Here is a 21,559-nt window from a genome sequence, read left to right as displayed (position 1 = left end):
AGGTTATTTGTGAATTTTTTTCCAAAAATAACGATAAAGATGAGTAATACCTAAAAATATAAAGGATGTGCTATCACGTAAAATAAGGGTAAATAGAGATGAAATGACGGGCTTTGAGATTTAAGAAGAATTGAATTTTTTGAAGTAAACAAAGGATAATATTGGATTAATAATCTAATCCTACCTTTATCAAGCCAAGTAAACGCAGTCTAATAGTATCTATAGTGCGGGCCGGATACGGGCTGGGCGGGCCTATCATAATATTTATCAAGCATACCAAACGCATGATAAGAGAAGGATTAGTAAGCAATCCTCCCTTATCATGCATACCAAACAGTGACTTAATTATCCATGTTATGAATCTTTAGAAACCACAATCTTATTAAGCAAATTTATTATTCATTTTTTAACTTGAATTGTTCATATAATATTACAAAAAACAAAATAATTAATGAAAAATATATACAACACCCCTACATACAAAGCTTACTCAATAAGTTACAAATGATGCTTATAACATGAACAAACGTTTCCCAAGACAAAAACATTGTGTATGTTTTACAATAATTAACCAGTGAAATAAGATTATGACAATGATCAAGCACTGCCACTCCTACTTGCGAAGGAGAACATCGTCGCCCATTCACAAAGCCATGGTTAATCTGGGCATCATTTGTGTCAATGCAATGGAAATTACTACAAGAAATAATGTAAGGATGCCGCCAGGAGCAATGTTTATCATGCAATTCTGATATGTGAGTGCCATTATGAAAAGTGAGACTCTAATTAGAAACTGCATGGGAATTCCAGAGGTCAAACCGTAGATGATTTCCATCGACATGAAGAATCCTATCGAATTGAAAAGCATAAATATCGCAAACAGCCCGGGATTATTTGTCCCCATCACCGCCTTTCCGGCCGAATGATCATGTGGTAAATGTGTGTGTATGGGATCAGCGAGCTGAGGCCAAGAGTCGTCCTGCCAGACACCACCCGGTGGGCTGAGAGCGGCTTGATATGTCGTTGTTGCTATCAACACAGCTAGGAGGAGTAATGTGGCACGAACTTTACTAGGAGATTCGTTGAAATTTTTGAACTTGAAATACTCCAGCAATTTTCCAGAAGTAGATTGGGGACGATCACGACTTATATGTTGTTGTTCCTGTGATGAATTATGAGAAGGAACCGTTGAATTTTGTTGTGATAATGTTGCTTGAATTTCTTTAACTCTTTTGCCACCAGATGCTCTAACCATTTCCTCTAGTTGACGGTCGACACTAGCACCATTTGATAGTAATACATCAAGTGGGGTGAGACCACTTTTGTTCAAGGAATTTATTTCATCTAATATCCCTTTGTAATGAAAATTCTCATCCAGCAGCAAATCAAAAACCTTGTAACAAATTTCAATTCAAGATAAGTAAGTCAAATTATATGACCACCAAAAAAATTCTGAAACATATGCTTTCTCGAGTTATCCAAAATTCCAATTTACAACATCTTGAATGACTAAAATATTCATCATTGATATATAAGATGTGCTTTCACCTTTAGAATATACTTCGTATCCGTCCACACTTTACGAAAATGATTAACGTAAGTGTATGTATATTCTAAATTTGATGCTAATTAATTCATGAACTCACCTCATATTGCTTCCCATAGGCTGCAAAGTGGAAAAGGTTGTTTCCTCGCCTATCTTTCTTCTTGAGAATTTCTCCTTTCTCATGTCTCACCACAAAGTCGAGCAATTCCTTAAAAGCCTCGAATTGGTTGTTTGTAATGGCAAGATGAAAACAATTTTCACCTCGAGCAGTCGTTTCTTCAATAGACTCCAAACTATAAGAAATCAACTCTCTGATAACTTGTTTTCTTCCCTTACAAACCGCATGGTGAAGCGGAATTCTCCCATCTTTTCCTTTTACAAAACAAAGATGACACCCAACTTTTAGCAGCTCTTTCACAATATCTAAATTCCCATCAGCTGATGCAATATGTAAAGGACTATCTCCGTCGAATAAAATCGTGGCCGGCCTCGATGCCAAAGGATCATCGTTGATCAAGTTGTGTAGTGTATGAACATCGCCTTTCTTGGCTGACTCCATTAGCTTCCTCTGCATATTTTTTTCTTTATTGGATAAATCGAACTTATTTTGATTGAAATAATAGTGAAGATATAATTGGGCAACTTAATGAGGAAGCAAATTTAAACTTGTAAATGAAAAATATCTATGTTTTCTTGACCAAGTTATTTGTGGAGACTGGACAGGTTAAATTTAAAGACGATGCAACCATGCAAGCTAAGGACTTGTAGTATTTTTATACTTTTTTTTTTATATAAAAGTATAGAATGGGGGCGTGGAATTGGGCCGGAGGGTGCTTTTGGAATTGTCGGTGTTTTACGATGATTATGTTACATTTACAATAAGTTACATACCACTGTACAAGGATATACAAAAATTACAAAACTGTCTTACACATGCATTAATGGAAATATCTTTTTATTGGATAATTTTATAATTTTAAACGCAACCGTGCGTATGACTGTATAACTTTCATTCTATGTGTGATATTTTTCTTTTATCATCCGTACGGATGGTTTTTCGGTATACCTTACTACAAATATTGGTATGAAAAAGATTCATACCGATACCGATAGTAAAATTCTGAAATTTTGGTACGAAAAAAATCTATATTGATACCGTATAGATATCGGAAAAAAATTCGATATACCGAAAAAATGTCTGTACATATCGAAAAAATTTCGGTACGGCATGCCAAAATTTCTGTATTTCGATATGGTATGTCAGTCCTAACCATCCGTCATGCCATAGTATGTAATATATATCTTATACCTATATATAAAATGAATTAACTAGAATTTTGTCATAGAAACTATTTTAACAAATCAATTTTGTAATGTGAAGAAGAGTAACCATAATTAATTAATGAAAATCAGGCTAAGATTTGATTTTCTCAATCGATTTTCTTTTCAGCATTTATTTTTCATGATTTTAATTGCTCGCTCAATCTGCAAAAAACATTTTCGTTTCTTTTATATTATTCATTTGCCAAAGCATCGAAGCACAAGCAGAACTAAACATACGGTTCAGGAAATATTACAATTTTAATTTTGGTAATTTATATAATCTGATTTTAGTTCTAGTTCCATATCTTCAATTTTTGTCAGCTTAATATGCTTGTAACATTATATGGCAGCGATTCAAATGCACCACATCAACATCAATCTAAAAAAATGATTAAAATTGTGAAAATAAAATAGCAAAAACAAGAACAAAGATAACGACTAAAATCGAAATTTGATGAATTATATGAACAAAAGTCGCAACGACAAATATACAATATCAAAATTATAATTTCCATTAAAATTATAATCGTTGATGTTGAAACCCTAGCTTCTACTCTCAACTGAATGCTATTACTGAAGTACCTTACTTATATCGTCAGGCTCTCAATTATAAGACTGAATCAATAAAGGAAACTCTGAATTTGTGACTCAAAACTGAAGCCTCAGACTCCTATTTATGCATGCACGACACGTTTCTGATCGTCAGAGTTCGGACGTTTCGATCGGGAGATGGGTGGTTCCGATCTCCGCATGCATTCACACCCATCAGTTCATTGCTTAGTCATCGTGACACATGATCGGAAACTCCGATCTGGCACTTCGGATAGTTCAAACTGTGCCACATGTCAGTTCACCTCATGACTATTCATAGACAACTTGGCTGACTAGGTTCGGACGTTCTGATCATGAGTTCGGATCTTCCGAACCGCACCTTTGCTTCCGAAGTTGACCTTGTTGACGTCTTTGCTTCCGAACTGTATATAGTTCGGATCTATTGTGAAACGACCCTAACTCTATAATTAATAAATAAATATGCGGAAATATTTTTTTTTATATACTACTAAATAAAATATGTACATATATGCCCATACATATATGCACAGAATAAAAATATTTAAAATAAATAAATAAATAAATAAACAATTAAATACTTAAATAAAAATGCATTCTTTAATATAAAATAAATATCTGAGTCAAATGTTTAATTAAAAATACTGCATGAATAAAATGATTAAAAATTTGCATGCACTAACAATATTCCATAAAATATTCAAAATTCCCAACCGCTGCAAAATAATATAAAATGTATCATGCTGACAAAAATAACATGCACGTGACTCAGACATCTATCACGGTCACGGGGTCACTGCATGTCTGCTCATACATCCTCGCCTCCGGTGGGAGCTACATCCTCCTCTATGTACTCACCTGCACCATACCAGTGTAGTGAGCCTAGAGGCCCAACATGCTAACATAACAAGGGTTTAAAATAATTTAAATCAATTAAATACTAATACATACATATACATGAATGAGCATGCTTAAAAATTACATAACATAACTTAACTTAAATAAATTTAAATAACATAATACATAACATTGTTGAGCAACTAATTTTCTAACATCGCATGGTTGTATCCGTAGTGTAACCTTAAATCATGCATTAAATACTGATCAGCGTGGAAACCAACGTACGTGGCCGGTGACGAATCACCTCTTAAATTGGCAGTAAACTGCCCTTCAATCATATGGGGACGAATCCCCCTTAAATTGTCACACTACTTCAACTTCCAACATAAAATATTTTCTTGCTCAACCTTAAACATTAAATCATGCATAAAATATTATTTCATGAATGCATGTACTTGAGTAAAATGTGTGTCCTTCATATATATTTAATTTAATTTCTTACTAACATATAAATATTAAAATAACTTCAATGCATAAAAATAATTAAATATATATTCAGGACACATGCAAATTTCTCATGGATTGTACTGGACTGCTGACCCTAACACTCAAGCCCATTTACTTAAATCTGGCCCATTAACATACTTAAGCCCAATATCTTAAACTTTAAGCCCAAATAATTATTCTAAGCCCAATTAAATTAATAAAGCCCATTAAAATACACTAAGCCCAATAACAACTTAAACTGGCCCAATGGATCCAAAAACCCAAAGACTGGCCTAATAACTTTTATGGGCTCAAAAGCCCATAAAATTAATGGACTAACTTAATTAAAATTTTAAAAACCCAAATAAAATTATTTGGGAGCCCAAATAATTTTACTTCAATTTAATTGACCCAAAAGCCCATTAATTCATAAAATATTTTAAAAATAAAAAGACTCGAGCCCGGCCCACCAAACCCGGACCCGGACCCGGACCAACCTAACCCGACCCGCTAACCCACTGCCCCGACCCAGACCTTAACCACCCGACCCGGTTCCTTCCTAATCCTACAACCCGAAACCCAAACCCTTTCCTCCTCTGCGCAGCAGCAGCCGCAGGCAGCAGCCCTTCTAGGGCTGCTGCCGCCCTGCTCCGGCCGCCCTGGTCGGAGCCCCGCCGCCCAGACGTAGCCCACGTCTGGGCGGTGCTAACCTGCCCAAGCCCCGACTCCATGCATCCCCTGCGCACCGAGCCGAAGCCTCCTTCCCTCAACCCTAGCCTGTGCGTCCGAGAGAGCCGAACCGCACCAGCAGCCTTCCTGGGGCCGTTTGGCCCAAGCCACTCGAGCCATTCGGTCCAGCCCCTTCTCACACTACCTAAGACCCTTGACCAGCAGCTAGAAACGAACCATAGCTCGAGAAGACGATCGAATAGGAAGCAAATCCAACATGAACATGACTCAAACCATTAATCCGATTGTTTTCTGAAAAAAATTTCTAAAAATATTTTGATGCACACGCACGCACCCGCATATACACTGGTACGACACAAAAATATAGAGAAAAGATCATGCCTTTCACCGGTGTTTACAAAGATCGAATTGCGTAGAACGTTTCCGAGACGACGGGACGACGACGACGAGCTTCGGACCTTCAAAAACGAGCTATGGAGTTGATGGAGGCTGCTGGAAACGATGGAGAGTGATGGAGGCGGCTAGGGTGAAGGTGTGTAATCGGTTGAGGGGATTTGGGCGATGGTTTGGGTAGGTAGGATAATAATTTAGGTAGATAATTTTTTAATAACTAATTAGGAGATATTAACAACTTAAAAAGATCTCCTAACTAAATCAAATACTATCTAACTTAATAAAATAATTAAATCCCGAAATAAAGAATTAAGGGAATTTTAAAGATAATAAAAAGTCATTAAAATGGCTTAATTTGGATAAAAATGGACTCTTAAAATTATATAAAATTAAATACTTAAAATTTTGAGATAATAAAACTCAAAATAATATTTTAGGTCTCTAACAAGGCTCATAAAATAATTTGGGTGGAAAGTTGTCATCTCGTCCGTCCACGTTCCCGTCTACGCGATAAAATAATTAAAATACTAAAAATCATAAAAATCACTAATTATGGGTTAAATGCTTAAAAATTAAATTAAATCATGCACAATAATTCACATAATTATTTAACCCATAAATAAAAAATTTAAATAATTAAATATCCTAATTATGCATGCGGATTTACGTATTTTAAAAATACCGGGTGTTACAATAAACTTGGTTTGGATCTTCCGAACTGCCGAAGTAATATTTTATAGCTTTTATTCGGATTATTCTTGTTAATTCCTGATTTCTTGAATTAGTAACACTTAATCATGTTAATCATTTAATTATCTTGAAACAGGGTACGTATTACTACAGGAAGGCCCACACAAAAATTATTTTCCTCGGGCACTTCAAAACCCAAAGATTCCCCGAAAAAAAAATGACCCAACCACCAATAGAGGGGATGGACCACTCGACAAAAAAAGAGTTCTAACAATAAGTCACGAGAACAGCTGACCAACAATAATACAAAAAAATGAGCAAGCTTGAAGTCTGGATTTCAAATCCATGAATGACCTCTATAAATATCAAGCAAAATGAAAATGAAAGCATCGACCATTCTCTTCATTTTTCTTCAAAATGAAATTGTAATATTTTCTTTTTCTAATTTATGTGTTTTGTAATTTCCGCTACTATAAGTAGCTAAACAAGTAATATCTCCTCCTCTATAGGAGGTTACTAATGTAATAATAAATAGTATATCTTAATAAAATTCCAGGTTCTTCTCATTCACAAATTAAGTCTATTCATATACGTCTTGAGGTATGAAACTAAGCAGGGTTGTGCTGAGTGTTGCTGAAGGAATCTACAAGAGGAACTATCAGTTGTGATCGTATGGTTAGGCTGTGAGGAAAAATCTGCTACCGACTGTTTAATTTTCGTAACTCATGTTCAGTTGATCTTATCAATCAAGCTTATATATTTCTTACAAATATTTTCAGCCAGTTCTGAATACGTAGTGTATTTAATTTTGACGAGTCAAGCAGATGAGCAATGGTCGGATTGGAGAAGTCGAGTAAGTACGCGTTTTGGGACATGCAATGTTTTGACCAAGACATTTGTTGACAGGAAATATGTTCACATTTTGTACTTGTATAATTTAATGATGATCAATTGAGCAAACAGGAGGGGTGTAAAAAAAGTAGGGGTGAGAAAAAAACATGAAATTTTTTACATGTGGAGGTTTTTATACGGAAAAATATAGAATTTACACGGTCATTAAGGTAAATGAAGATTTTGGCACGGTAAAGTAACAGTATCGAAATATTCGGTACAACAATGACATAAAATTTTGGTATATATCGAAACAATATATATAAATTAAAAGTATAATATTTTTAAATAATAAATTTATAAATTAAATATATAAAAGGTTTTTCCAATATATGTGAAATGATATATAAAATGATACAATACCATAATCTTGGTATAACACAAAATTATAGTATAATCGACATGCTAATTATACATATTGTAAATCTCGGTATACCAAAACTCAGTATACCAAAATTTTTAGTACGGTATCACATATATCTTTTTATACCGTAATTTTCAATGCGATATACAATTTTGGATCTATGCTACGAGGTTTATTGTTTTATAATTGTGTGATTGTTACATAACAGGGTTGGACAATTAATCAATGGGAGTCTGGGACCCATCAGTAAAATGTATAACGGGGTTGGACAATTAATCAATGGGATAAATTTAATTTATTGGCCAAATACTATGCAATAAATGGATATATTTGTGATAATTAACTTCCGCAGATTCTTGTATGATTATCAAATCGAAGAACTCTATCGGTGTCATGCATAAACTTATAAATGAAGAAAAGCCAAAAGGAAATATTTTATTGTCAAAACACATAATCATTGTATTTTGTATTGGTACAATGATTTTTTTTAAATGAATTTTTGGTATGATAATAATTATTGTAAAAATATCGTTGTACATGTAATATGATTATATTATATCTAATTAATTATTTTTAAGACACAATAATTTTTTTGTAAAAGAAGATACAATAAATTTTTAAATAAATATTAAAGCTGTTTGCGTACAAAGCTTATATACATCTATTAGTAATTAATGCAACTATGGCAAACCTTTTCCAGATCAAAAACACGGTACATCTTCCTCAAGATACTTTAAGTTTGTGGAGCAGATGAGGTAGAGGTCAGAAATTCGACCCTCTTACTAACCTTGTTTTGGATAAATCTATCGCACGGAAGAGTCGATCACGTGAGCACAGCCCACATGGTAGTATCGATTTTTCATTATCCCATATGGTTTGTCTAATGCAATTTACTTAGCTAACATGTTTTTGTGGATTATTAAGACGGTAAGTTCGAAGGTTTATACCGTACCCAAAAAAATAACGTCACATTAACATGATATTGATCAAGCACTACCCCTGGTACTTGGGAATGAACATCGTCGCCCCATCCGATAATCCCTCGCTGCCACCAATGATAGGGGCATGATTAGTGGCAATACAATGGAAATTACAACAAAAAATAATGAAACAGTGCCGGGAGGAGCAAGTGTTGTCATGCAGGTGTCATATGTGAATGTCAACGCGAAAAGTGATACTCTAATTTCAAGCCCCATGGGAATTCCAGAGGTCAATGCGTATATGATTTGCAGTGACATAAAGAATCCCATCGAATTGAAGAACAGAAATAGCCCATATGCCACCGGATTATTCGTCCCCATCACCGCCTTCCCGGCGGTGTGTGGTGGTGGTTGTTTGATTGTTGAATTAGCATCAGGCCAGAAGTCGTCCTGCCAGACGCCACCCGGTGGGCTGAGCACGGCTTGATATGTCGCGGTTCCTATCAACACCGCCAGGACGAGTAGTGTGGCACGGACTTTACTAGGTGATTCGTCAGACTTGTTGAACTTGAGATACTCGGCCAATGTGCCGGAGGCAGATTGGGACCGACGCCGACTTTTTTGTTGTTGTTGTTGTTGTTGTTGTTGGGGTTGGTGGTGTGATGAATTGTGAGAAGCAACCATTGAATTTTGTTGCGATAATGTTGCTTGCATTTCATCGAATCTTTTGCCACCGGATGCCCGGACCATTTCCTCTAGTTCACGGTCAGCAACACCATTTGATAGCAATACATCGAGTGGGGTGAGACCACTTTCGTTCAAGGAATTTATGTGATCCACTATCTCCTTGTAGTGAAAATTTTCATCCAGTAGTAAATCAAAAACCTTGTAACAAATTCAGGGATTAATATTTTTTTTAAAAAAAATATTTCCACAATTTCCACATTTAAAAAAAAATAATAATAAAGTTCACTCACCTCATATTGCTTCCCATAGGCTGCAAGGTGGAAAATGTTGTTTTCTTGTCTGTCTTTCTTCTTGAGAATTTCCCCTTTCTCATGTCTCACCACAAAGTCAACCAATTCCTTAAAAGACACAAACTGGTTGTTTGTAATGGCAAGATGAAACAATTTTCTCCTCGAGCAGTCGTTTCCTCTATACACTCCAAATTACAAGAAAGCAACTCCCTCACAACTTGTTTTCTTCCCTTACAAACCGCATAGTGAAGTGGAATTCTCCCATATTTTCCTTTGACAAAACAAAGTTGACTCCCAACTTTTAATAGCTCTTTCACAATCTCTAAATTCCCATTAGCTGATGCAATGTGCAAAGGGCTTAAACCATCTTGGTTCAATTCTGCTGCTAATTCGGGGCCCGAACTCAACAACACCTTTACGAAATCCAGGTATTCACCGATGCAAGCGATGTGTAAAGGACTATCTCCTTCGAATAAAATCGTGGCCTTCAATGCCAAAGGATCGCCTTCGATCAAATTGTGTAGTGTAAGAACATCTCCTTTCTTGGCTGCCTCTATCAGCTTCCTCTCCATAAAATTTTCTTCTTTTTTCTGGGAATGATTATAATGATTTGGAGTGAGTTTGATCGAGGCAATTAATGAACTACATATTCTTACAACGGACAAACTCAAGCGTTGAGACTAAATACGTGTTATTATCTGAAAAAGTCAATAGCTTCAGATTAAATTGAACGTATTTGATTCACATTGTGAAGTTAGGTGGACATAGAAACAACTACTATACATCTTGATCATAACATCGGTTGGGAGGTGAGAGTTCAACGATATCTTTTTATATATATAATAATAAGGATTTTTTTAGACCACTGACTTATCTCATTTTATGTTTAATTTGGTGACATGACATGAAAAAATAACCTTGCATGTGTTATCAAAAAGTGATTGTATGACACCCAAAATAGTTGATGTTGTATCGAAAGTTACTAATTTGTTTTGCACCACATCAACGATTTAACATAAATAACCAAAATTAAAACTTAGTGCACAATATCAAACTTTCGATTAGGATACTTGGTATAGTGATGCGTGTTATGTATTTTAAAATTTTGATATTTATACTATTAATAAAGATAAAGAGGATTTCATTTAAAAACTGATTTTGATTAAATTTTTTTAAATTGACTTAATTTCTCTCACATGAATTTATCAATATCATATTCTACTTTCATGTTTGTTTTTGTTTCAATTGAAATTTTATTATATTTTAAATCTATAATATATATATATATATATATATATATATATATATATAATGACTTTTAAAACAATCTTATTTGTGTTTCCAGATAATTAATAAAAAAAAAAACTCACTTATCTCTTATACCCAGTGTCCTAAAAGGCGACTTCTAAGTGCTAGGCAGTTGCTCAATGCCCCGAGATTTTTAGACAGTTGAAGTTTTTAAGAGTTATTACATTAATTGGCCATCTAGACCCTCTAATCTTCGTCTATATTAACATATAATATTTTTTTATTTTAATTTTTAAAAAAATTATTTTACATATTTGACCATCAATTTTTATCGGATGAAGACGAGAAATATGTCATCTATTTTGAGTTTGAATTCGATAAAAAAAATTATTGGAAAAATATTGAGATGAACAAGAATAATTAGATATTTAGACTAAAAAAACCACTAATTAGGCAGGTGAATTTGATAAATATAAATTATTAGAGAAATAATAAGATGGATTAGACTAGAATAATTAGATATTTAGATTAGAAAAAAAAAACCATCTAGACGACCGCTTAAGCATCTAGGCGCTATGCAGTGAGCAAGTGTCAGCATACCGCTTTTTAGAACATTGCATGTTCATACCATTCCGCTATGCACACTTTAAAGTTGCATGTATAGCACTTATTCCAAATTTTATGTACACACATCATGTGTGCTACTCTGCTAGTTTAAGATTATACTAGTAGTATTATGTAAACTATTAGATTTAATAATAATAATAATAATAATAATAATAATAATAATAATAATAATAATAATAATAATAATAATGTGTATTTATATTTAATTATGTACGAATGACATATGTGGCCCCATGCCTAATCTAGTCCATATTATCGTAAAGGTTTAGCAATTAATTTTATATTTAATTTGATCTCTTCATATGATTACTTATTTTAAAGGGCTATACTTCGAATCATCGATGCTACATAAGTGTTTGTATTAACTAATTAATCATTAGAAACTAATTTAAATATCATCAGAATTTTTTTTAAAAAATAAATCAATGAAAAAAGAAAGCCTTTGATGGAATAATTCTGACGACAACAATCAATAATTGTTGCATGGAAGCTTGAATGAGATGTTATCCTTAGAATAGTACTAGCTACAAATCATATGTTCAATGTTTGGCATCTTGACACATTAAAAATGTTAATGTTCATAGCAAAATATGAGTCATTAGATTAAAGGTCAGAATATTGCTGATATCTTATAAATGAGAATCATCACATGCTGAGCCTAATCAAAACCCACAAACCAAGAACTAAAATTGAGTCCAACTCTAAGGAAAAGGGTAGGCCCATAAAGTTAAGCGGTGGGGTAGAGGTATGTTGGTTCCTAGAGTATGGGAATGAGACTCATCAAGTTAGCTCCATCTCAACTAGTGGAACTCTAATCACAAAGATCCCTAATACGAGCCAAGATTTCATAACAATATAGAATTGAAATAATAAATTGATAGAAGAGTAGGAGGGAGAATGGAGAAGTGGAAGAGGGTGTCGATGGCGACGAAGAGTAATTTGGGTAGAGTTTGCCCAAAGTGGGCGAGCCTCGAGTAGAGCGAGCTCCGGATAAAGAAGCACACGAGCTACACGTACGCACGTAGTCCTATATATATTTTTCTATAAATAATGGGTTTATTAATTTCATTTGAACTGATTTACCCTCATTTTTATAGGCGTTCAAGCTCCTCTCTAGTCTAATGCATTCAAGTTTCCGACTTGAATCTTAGATGGGCTACGTCGGAACACCCTTTCAACCCTCTGTAACACTCTTTGTTTGGTATCCAAGTCACCCCAAACTTGAAACTTTGTATTCGAGTTGGATTCGAATGGCGGATACTGACATTTAAATTTTAGTGAATATATATCATGTATGGTAACTTGAAAATCAAGTTATTCAACCCGCGTGGGAGGAGACTAATGTCAGAATTCAAGTATTCAACCTAAAAGAACTTTAAAGACGAAAGCAATGTGGGTATTATAATTCTTTTATTAGACCATTTCTGCTCTAAAAAAAATAAATAAAAGAATTTGACCATTTCTTTCTCTTTAATTTAATTATTGCAGAGTTGTTTGTGTGGACCCATTTATTGAAGTCAGCAACTCAGCATCATTTTAAGTTTTAAGTTTTAAGTTTTAACCGTATGTTGGGAGGAGGAGATAAAACAGGGAAAGCCCATCCATACTAATTGCCAATTGGGCTAAGAAAAGGATTATAGTCCATTTTTGGATCTTGTGCACAAAAATATATAATAATTAAAAATATAGAATAAATTTTTTTTGAAAAAATATTTGAATACTTGTAAATGAAAAATCTATCTGTTCCAGGACATGCCTTTCGTGAAAAATATTTGAATATTTGTAAAAAAGAAAAGCACGTCAAATATACCCTTGTGAAATTTTCGATGAGTTTATACCCTTCAACAGTTTTAAGAATTTCAGTCCATGTATTAACTTTTTGTCTCATAAGCTTGTCAAACAAAAAAACCCATAAATTTAACAATAATCATTCCCATTAATTCTTTTTCAAAATAAAATGATATATTTTTTTTATTTTTATCTTTATCACTTAAAGAGAATATAAATCTCGAAACGTACCACTTGAATTGTTGTATAATAAAAGTCGCGAAGTACGCAGTTTGCTATGTAAAAACAGTCAGTGTTGTACTTGGTGTTACAACACCAAAAACAACAGAGTGCAACGAAAATTAAAGCGTAAATAAATAACACAAGTAAATAATTTTGCACGAGTATGAAAACTCGTGTGGATGCCTTAGGGCTAAATATCATTAGAAAAAAATAAGATCAGTCTTACAAAGCAATACTAGTGATTTTATGAAAAATCATTAAATTCTAAATTTCTAACAGGTTGAGAAATCAAATTTGCATCCTAAATAAATCAGAGTAAAACAAATAGATGCAACTCTCGTAGCCTAAATTTGAAGAGACAATAAAGATCTTCGAACAACACTATTCCCACAGTGTTGTCTCGGATGCTTCAACACCAACGGTAACACGGGGACAAACAATAACGTGATTGCAAAACATCTTCAAAAACCTTCAACTTCGTGTCTGCAATTCTTCGATTGATGCTCTGGAAGTCGACGTCTAAAGCCGTGTCTAACTTGTGCGTGAAAATCCTCTTTAAATAGAATTGAGTCCAAGGTAAGTTGATTTTCATAAATAAAGTCCTACAAGAATAAGAAAACAATTATAAGTAGAAATAAAACTCTATTAATCAAATCAAATCATATCTTAATAGTATCATATAAGAATATAACACTAAATTTTCTTATCAAGATATATTTGAACACGGTAAATATCTATCCTATAGATTTTGAATTAATCATAGAATATTTACCAAATCTACTAACTTGTCTAGAATACAAAATCACATAATATTCAATAGTTAAGGCCAAAAATCTCAAGGAATTAAAATTTCTTTCATATAGTTTATGTGAGGACCTCGGTTCTAATCATCTAATCAAGAATAGATTATTCAAGCATCAACAATAATCCAAGGCATAAATTAAAGAAAGAATTTTTTAAAACATGCACGGACTCCGTGCACACCTCTGTGCTCAGGTCCGTGCATTAACCTGTAGACAAGGCTCAAAGGCTGCCAGGTACATGGACCCCGTGCCACCTCCGTGTCAAGGTCCGTGCACAAAAAATTACACTAAAATGCCAACTCTTTGTTTTTTACACGGACTTCGTGCCCCTTCTGTGTTAGGGTCCGTGTGTAGCCAAAAACAATCCATACAAATGCGAAGGTACACGGACCTAGGCACGGAGGTACGCACGGGTCCGTGCCCTGCTAAAATTCAAAAAATAAATAAGGCACTTCAAAACTAAATTTCCCAAATACTACTCAATTCAACAAACCAAAACATGTATTTAATACATCAATCTAGTAATCTCAAATACATGAAGTGTCTAGAGTAGAAAAGTGCATTATTCAAGGTTTTCTACACTTCAAAATACAAATCAAGTTCGAATTACAACTTCGACTTCTAAACCGATTTCCCACTTCTATCATTCCAAATCGAACTAGTCATGTCTTCTCTGACTCGTTTCTTCCCCACCTATTGCCAAGTACACATACAAAAACAAGACAACAGTCGGATAACTTCGGTGAAAATAAATCCCAGTAAAAACAACATAAACATGCAATATCAAATAGCATATCAATATCATGATATGATATATATAAGTTTCGATAATATATAATAAATATGAAATGCATGTCTTTAAAAATCGGGATTATCAAATCGGATAATCAAAGAAAATTTGATTTTTCATTTGGGATCTCGAGGATAAGATCTCGTAAAAATCCCACCAATACTCCCGATCGAGGTGGTGTTACGTATATTCATCCTCTAGACTTTGGTGCGAGTATAAGGAGCATTCTGACACTATGAGAACTCAACAACCTAGGTCACTCGATTATATCCCCCGAAACGTCTAATTCGACTGGGCCGCTTTGCCCTCTGAAATCAAAGATTTAGGCTCAATATGGATGCAAATATGAATCGTAATGCATTCAGCTAATTAAGACAATAAAAATCATGTAAGATCACATATTCAATCAATATCAAATAATCATGCAAGTATGTGATTTAGGGAAACTCGATCATCCAAACATTCTCGAGTATTTTATCTCATTCGATCGATGCCAGCTTATACCTTTTTGTCGATTCAATTGATGCTCCAAATCTGGAAATCAACATCAATAGATATATATATATATATATATATATATATATCAAACTCTATTCCAATCTTAAAACAAAACAAACAAGGTAAACTCGTTACCAATCTCTATCAACTCTCTATCGATTCAAACTCTAAAACCTCTAAGTCCAACGACGCTCAAACAAATCTGAAAGGAGATGAATATTTCTCAATATCAATCATTCATTTCAAATCAAATCCAAAACTCATTCAAACTTCCAAATTCAAAAATTCTCAAACCGACGGCATAACGGTTAAAAAGGCTAACCGAAAATCAACAAACATCAACACAACTCTCCAATTCAATTCATAACAACATCAATCCATCCAAATCTCATCAAAAACGTGCCAAAATCCAAAATCCAGAATTTGAAAAATTCAAATAAACTTCAGAAAATCATAACAATTCCAAACGCCACTATATTTCCGAACCGTCTTAGATATACTATCACAGCTAACTCAAGAACAATATATCCAATCAAAATCAAATTCTAACAACGTCTCAAAATCAAAACATGTTGGATCATAATAAAACTTACGGTATAACGAAGCTCTCGAAGTTGTGATCGCAAATATACAATTTATTCTGAAATCTACCGGACGGATCGAAGAACCGAAGAAACCAAATGCTTGAAGAAATTGGCTATGGCTTCTCACGTGAATAATAAGAAGAGAAGGAGAGAGAACCCACTTGCACGCCTAGTCACATATAAAATATCAAGACCAAGTGTCAAAATTAGGGATTGCAAATTTAGCCCCTGAACTCTTTAGAAAAAGCAATTCAGTCCCTGATCAAAATTCAATTCAACCCTCAATTTTCATAATCTCAGAATATCAATATCAATCTCAATTAATCTCAAATTAAGATAATTTTGGGGCGTTACAATTTAAAAGACTTTATTTGTATCATTATCACCAGTTGTAGCTTTTGACAAAATAACAAGCACTCGATCCTACAATCGATATCAAGGTTAATTAAGGCCATATTTGATTCTCCGATTGCAATGATTATGATTATTGATAGGGATACTAATGATTATAATAATTTTCGCTGCAAACACTTGGTCTTGCTCAAACCAAACCATTAGTAATTAAAAAATAAAAACCAAATAATGACATGTTAAATTTCATCTAAAAAATATGAATTTTCAAAATAAAATAGATTACATTTTAAAGTAGATTGCATAATAATTGTTGCTGCAAACACTTGTGTATCTTATTATTTAATTAGAAATGTATACTTTTTAAAAAATCAAGGCCAAATTAATTTATTAAAGTTAGAGCTATCAAAGTAGGTTGGACTCGTTGGGTTTGCCTACCTCCTCCCGTTAAATAGTAGGCGGGTTGAGTTGACAAATTTTCAACCCGCTTCCTCCCCTCGACACCCCCCCCCCAAAAAAAAAAAAAAAGTGATGGGTTACGGGCCAACCTGCCACAACCCACCAAATATAACTAAAAATTGGTGGGTTGGCCCGCTTCGCACTGCAAATAGGCAGTTTGAGTTGATAATTTCTGAACCCGCCTAAATGGTGGGTCGGGTCGGCTCGTCAATCGACGAGTTTTGTTGGGTTGCGAGTTGGCCCACCCCATTGGCTCATTTTGACAGCTCTAATTAAAGTCTATCATGATATTATGGTATACCCATTATTTCATTTTCACATAAAAAAATGGATGATCATAAGTAATTTCATATTTATTATATTGAAATAGTTTTATTTTTAAATCTTGAATTTATCTTTTTATCTATATTTAAATTCAATAGTTCTATTATGAAATGGTTATATGGATCAATATCAATTAGAAAGATGGACCCAGTTTATATCTATATTGAATAATTAATGTTTTTGACATAAAAAATATATTTTTTTTATGTAGAGTCAGATAAAATATATGTATCACAAAATTGATATGTTAAATAATCTCATAAGAGATTTCATGTTTATCTATATTTAAAATTTTTAGATAATCTATTACTCCTAATAAAAAAATAATTAATTTGAAATAACAAAATTATCATACTTATACGTAGAAATAGACTAGTATATAATTAAAATATTTTATATTTATAAAATCAATTTGATTTGATTTGATTCAGAATTATTTGGCAAAACCTTAAACCTAAAAAATTTTTAATTTAAAAAAAATCCAAACCGTCATCAGACTGTAAACCAATCCAAACAAATCTGGTTTCTCTCGCCCCTAATTATTATTATTGCTAACGTTTTTTTGAACGCGATGCGTACGTATACATAAAAATTTTTATGTTGATTGATTTGTATGTTATTTTTAAAAGATGAATTAGATATTTAAAAGTTTAAGAGTGATAATTATGAAATTTAAAAATTATAAACAAAAAAAGCGAAATGTTATTTTAATAAATAAGATAAAATTTAGTTTTTACAAAAAGAATAGACCATATAATAGTCCTAATAATTTTGATTTTGTTTGGAATTAAATTAAAATTATAATCCTAATTTTATCTTAAATTTAATCAATTAATTAAAAGTTAGTTAATAAGTAAGATTAATTAAAAATGACAATATAATAAAAAAAAATTAGATATATATATATATCTAATTTGTTTCTTTTAAATACTTTATTTAAATTAAAATAGATCATGCAATGGTTAAACATTTTTCCAGACATTTTAGCATAAAACATTACAAACATCCAATTCTAAAAATATATATATATTCACTCTAAATCAATGCTGCTACAAAGAAAGATTCAGATCCAACTCTTCACCGCCATTGATCTTGTGATCATCTTTAGTTTCCGAAGAAGGGCCTACTTTTCGGGCCTCCGCGGATTCATCGGCCGGTGGCACCGTCGCCTCCGGAGCAAAATCTTCAAACCGAAACGTCGGATTCCAGGCGGCGGCGGCGGCCTTCTCGTTGTCTGATTTCTTGTGATGTGATTGGCTGTTACGCATCGCCAGGCGTTCCTTCAGTTGTCGGCTGCTTTTGAGTAACGCAAAGAAGTTCTCCATCTTCTCCTCTTCATTTTCTTCTTCTTCATCTCTTATAATAATATTATTCATATTCTCTTCCATTTTCCTTTTTTTCTTGTCTCCACGATCCATAGATTTGGGGTGAGAGAGGGAGAATTGTAAATGAAATTTGTAGTTTTAGCTTTTACATAAAATATATATTGAGATAATGTTGGTGTGTTTAGTTTGTCCCACATTTGTGGGATGAATTATTCGGGAGTTTAATATATAGGCTTGACAAACCTTTTTTTTTGAGCTAGTTTTTTAGATGAGTTAGGTTCAAGTTTCATTTCTAACATGGTATTAAAGCCCGAGTTTTATCGTTATGTGTTGGATGAATTGCCAAAGAGTTTAATATATAGGCTTGGACAAACCTCCCCTTTTGAACTAACTTTTGAGATGAATTAAATTCAAGTTTCATTTCTAACATATAATAGTAGATAGATGATAAAATAAGTCGGTTTAGTGAAATCAATTAATAATGCGTGGCGTGGCATATGTATCAAATATATCACCATTATCAAATACAAATATAACAATTATCAATTGAGACGTTTTTACTTCAAATATATAGATCTAGGCCCTAGGGGAACCACTAAAAATTCATCTTTATTTATCATAAAGTAACAAGGATGTGATTTTATTTTTGAAAAAGGAAATTAATGATATGATTTTCGGGCAATAAGTATTATGTTTTTTTTTTTTTAAAAAAAACACAAGTATTATGTTTCTTAGAAGCGATAAACCTTAGCCATAATATGACAACTTTTTCTTGCTATTTACGGCAGCTCGCTTAGTGTGCCAACCGACTCCATTGGATGACGGAAGCGTAGACAAATCAATATCAACATACATACATATATACATGTGTGTGTATATATATATAATATGAAATTTTCTAGTCTATATTCTTCTTATTTAATGTATACTTTTTTTATATAAATAAAATACATTCAAACATCATTCGAAATATATTACAAAGCCAAGCAGGAAATCCATAAAAGGTCCACGTAAAAGAACGGGAACAAGACAAAGCAAATTTTGCAATTTTGTGAGCTACACCATTCGACTTCCTCTTCATATGCTCATTCGTTCTCTCATGAATGCTAGCTTGTACACACTAATTTTTATGTAACGAGAAGAAAAAAAAAGTGGAAAATGAAAAAAATATAGTGTTTTCACAATTAGGTATAAAATCATAGTATATGTAGTGACCCGCACCGTGATCACCTACTAATCACTTAACTTAGACATGCAATTAAACAATAAGTAAACATAATAGAGCAAATGCGGAAAAATACAAAATTCTGAACCCGACAGAATATAACCGGTAAATAAATCCAAATAGTACAACTCAATCAAAATAACTTAGTAAAATAAAACATAATGGCTAACCCTGCAAATCGTGCATTGGTCACCAACTACTCTCCAAATCCTCAAAAGAACAACCTGCAACTACCCCGTCGAATGGGGTGTCTAGACAACAGAAAATAACTCGACGTGAGCGCTAAAACTCAGTACGCTAGTACGGGTAAATATACAAATATGAGCATGCATTCAATGTAATGGACTGGTATCATATTTGGGTCAGCAAATCAGAATCTGCTCAAACTGGCGCCTGAGATATGAGTTGTAATCTCGGGGAATCAAACCACAGGATTCAACCACTCACTCCTAACTGGACATGGACCAGGATGTCACTTAGATCACTAGAGTCCACTCGACCAGTCGGTCACTGTGACTCTCAGTGTCAAAACATCCTAACTAAGGCTGAGCTCCCTACAACTCTAGCTTATCTCAAAGGAAATACAGACTCAATATGATATGCACATGCAACATAATATTTTAAAGCAGTAACATGCATCATGTCAAATAATATGAAACACATAAGCATGCAAACCCGCTGGCTATCTCAATCAGTACTTACGTACCTTACTAAGGCAGTCCTAGAAGCATCCATCTAGGTTCCAAGCCTACCATTCCCGAAGAGTCTGCAGTACCACCTGTAAGTGAGAAACATGATCGTCCGCATAACGCGAATACACCAGAATGTCATCAATGAAGACCACGACGAACTTATCTAAATACTCCCTGAAGACACGGTTCATCAGATCCATAAAGATAGCCGGCGCATTAGTCAAACCAAATGGCATCACTAGAAACTCGTAATGCCCATAGCGAGTACGGAATGCAGTCTTGGCTACGTCCTGATATCGGACTCTCAGATGATGATACCCAGATCTCAAGTAAATCTTGGAGTAAACCGAAGTACCCTGCATCTGATCAAACAAGTCATCAATGCGAGGCAACAGATACTTGTTCTTCACAGTAACTCGATTCAGCTGCCGATAGTCAATGCACAACCGCATAGACCCATCCTTCTTCTTCACAAACGGAACAGGAGCTCCCAAAGGAGATACACTAGGACGGATGTACCCCTTGTCCAAAAGATCCTGTAGCTGATTCTTCAACTCACACATCTCTGACGGAGCCAGACGATACGGTGCTCGAGAAATAGGTGAAGTACCCAGCATCAACTCTATGCCAAACTCGACTTCCCTAGCAGGAGGAAAACCCGGAATCTCATTTGGAAATACATCTGGGAATTCATCCACAATAGGAATACTCTCTATCCCAACGCTCTCAGCGGAAAAATCAACTGCATAGATGAGGTAACCTTCCCCGCCAGACTCTAGAGCTCGACAGGCTCTCAAAGCTGATACCAGTGGCATCGGGGGTCGCGCTCCCTCACCATATAAAAACCAGCTCTCAATCCCATCCGGATGAAAGCGTACTAATCTCTGATAGCAGTCCACTAAAGCTCGATAGGTAGTCAACATGTCTATCCCC

The 21,559-nt window shown here is 34.0% G+C and overlaps 2 protein-coding genes across 2 annotated transcripts; both read right to left on the bottom strand.

Moving 5' to 3' along the window:
- Positions 1–643: 643 nt before the first annotated feature.
- Positions 644–2,105, bottom strand: LOC140888442 (uncharacterized). Its single transcript, XM_073296118.1, has 2 exons — positions 1,647–2,105; positions 644–1,393 (listed from the first exon to the last, which is right to left on the bottom strand). The coding sequence occupies exons 1-2, from the start codon at positions 2,103–2,105 to the stop codon at positions 644–646; spliced, it is 1,209 nt and encodes a 402-aa protein (XP_073152219.1).
- A 6,494-nt stretch (positions 2,106–8,599) lies between these two features.
- On the bottom strand, positions 8,600–10,310 carry LOC140888441 (uncharacterized). The gene is made up of 3 exons (XM_073296117.1): positions 9,858–10,310; positions 9,691–9,816; positions 8,600–9,598 (listed from the first exon to the last, which is right to left on the bottom strand). The coding sequence occupies exons 1-3, from the start codon at positions 10,260–10,262 to the stop codon at positions 8,780–8,782; spliced, it is 1,350 nt and encodes a 449-aa protein (XP_073152218.1). The 5' UTR covers positions 10,263–10,310; the 3' UTR covers positions 8,600–8,779.
- Between the last annotated feature and the right edge of the window lie 11,249 nt (positions 10,311–21,559).

Source organism: Henckelia pumila, chromosome 3 (assembly GCF_033568475.1).
Source record: "Henckelia pumila isolate YLH828 chromosome 3, ASM3356847v2, whole genome shotgun sequence".
Lineage (NCBI taxonomy): Eukaryota > Viridiplantae > Streptophyta > Magnoliopsida > Lamiales > Gesneriaceae > Henckelia > Henckelia pumila.
The sequence above is the reverse complement of the archived record's forward strand: the minus strand, read 5'-3'. Positions and strand labels throughout refer to the sequence as shown.

Coding starts and splice junctions, on each gene's coding strand:
- LOC140888442 (XM_073296118.1), bottom strand. CDS start 2,105: ATGGAGTCAGCCAAGAAAGGCGATGTTCATACACTACACAACTTGATC. Junction 1,394..1,646: donor CCTATGGGAAGCAATATGAG/GTGAGTTCATGA, acceptor ATTTGTTACAAG/GTTTTTGATTTGCTGCTGGA.
- LOC140888441 (XM_073296117.1), bottom strand. CDS start 10,262: ATGGAGAGGAAGCTGATAGAGGCAGCCAAGAAAGGAGATGTTCTTACA. Junction 9,817..9,857: donor AGTGTATAGAGGAAACGACT/GCTCGAGGAGAA, acceptor ATTACAAACAAC/CAGTTTGTGTCTTTTAAGGA. Junction 9,599..9,690: donor CCTATGGGAAGCAATATGAG/GTGAGTGAACTT, acceptor ATTTGTTACAAG/GTTTTTGATTTACTACTGGA.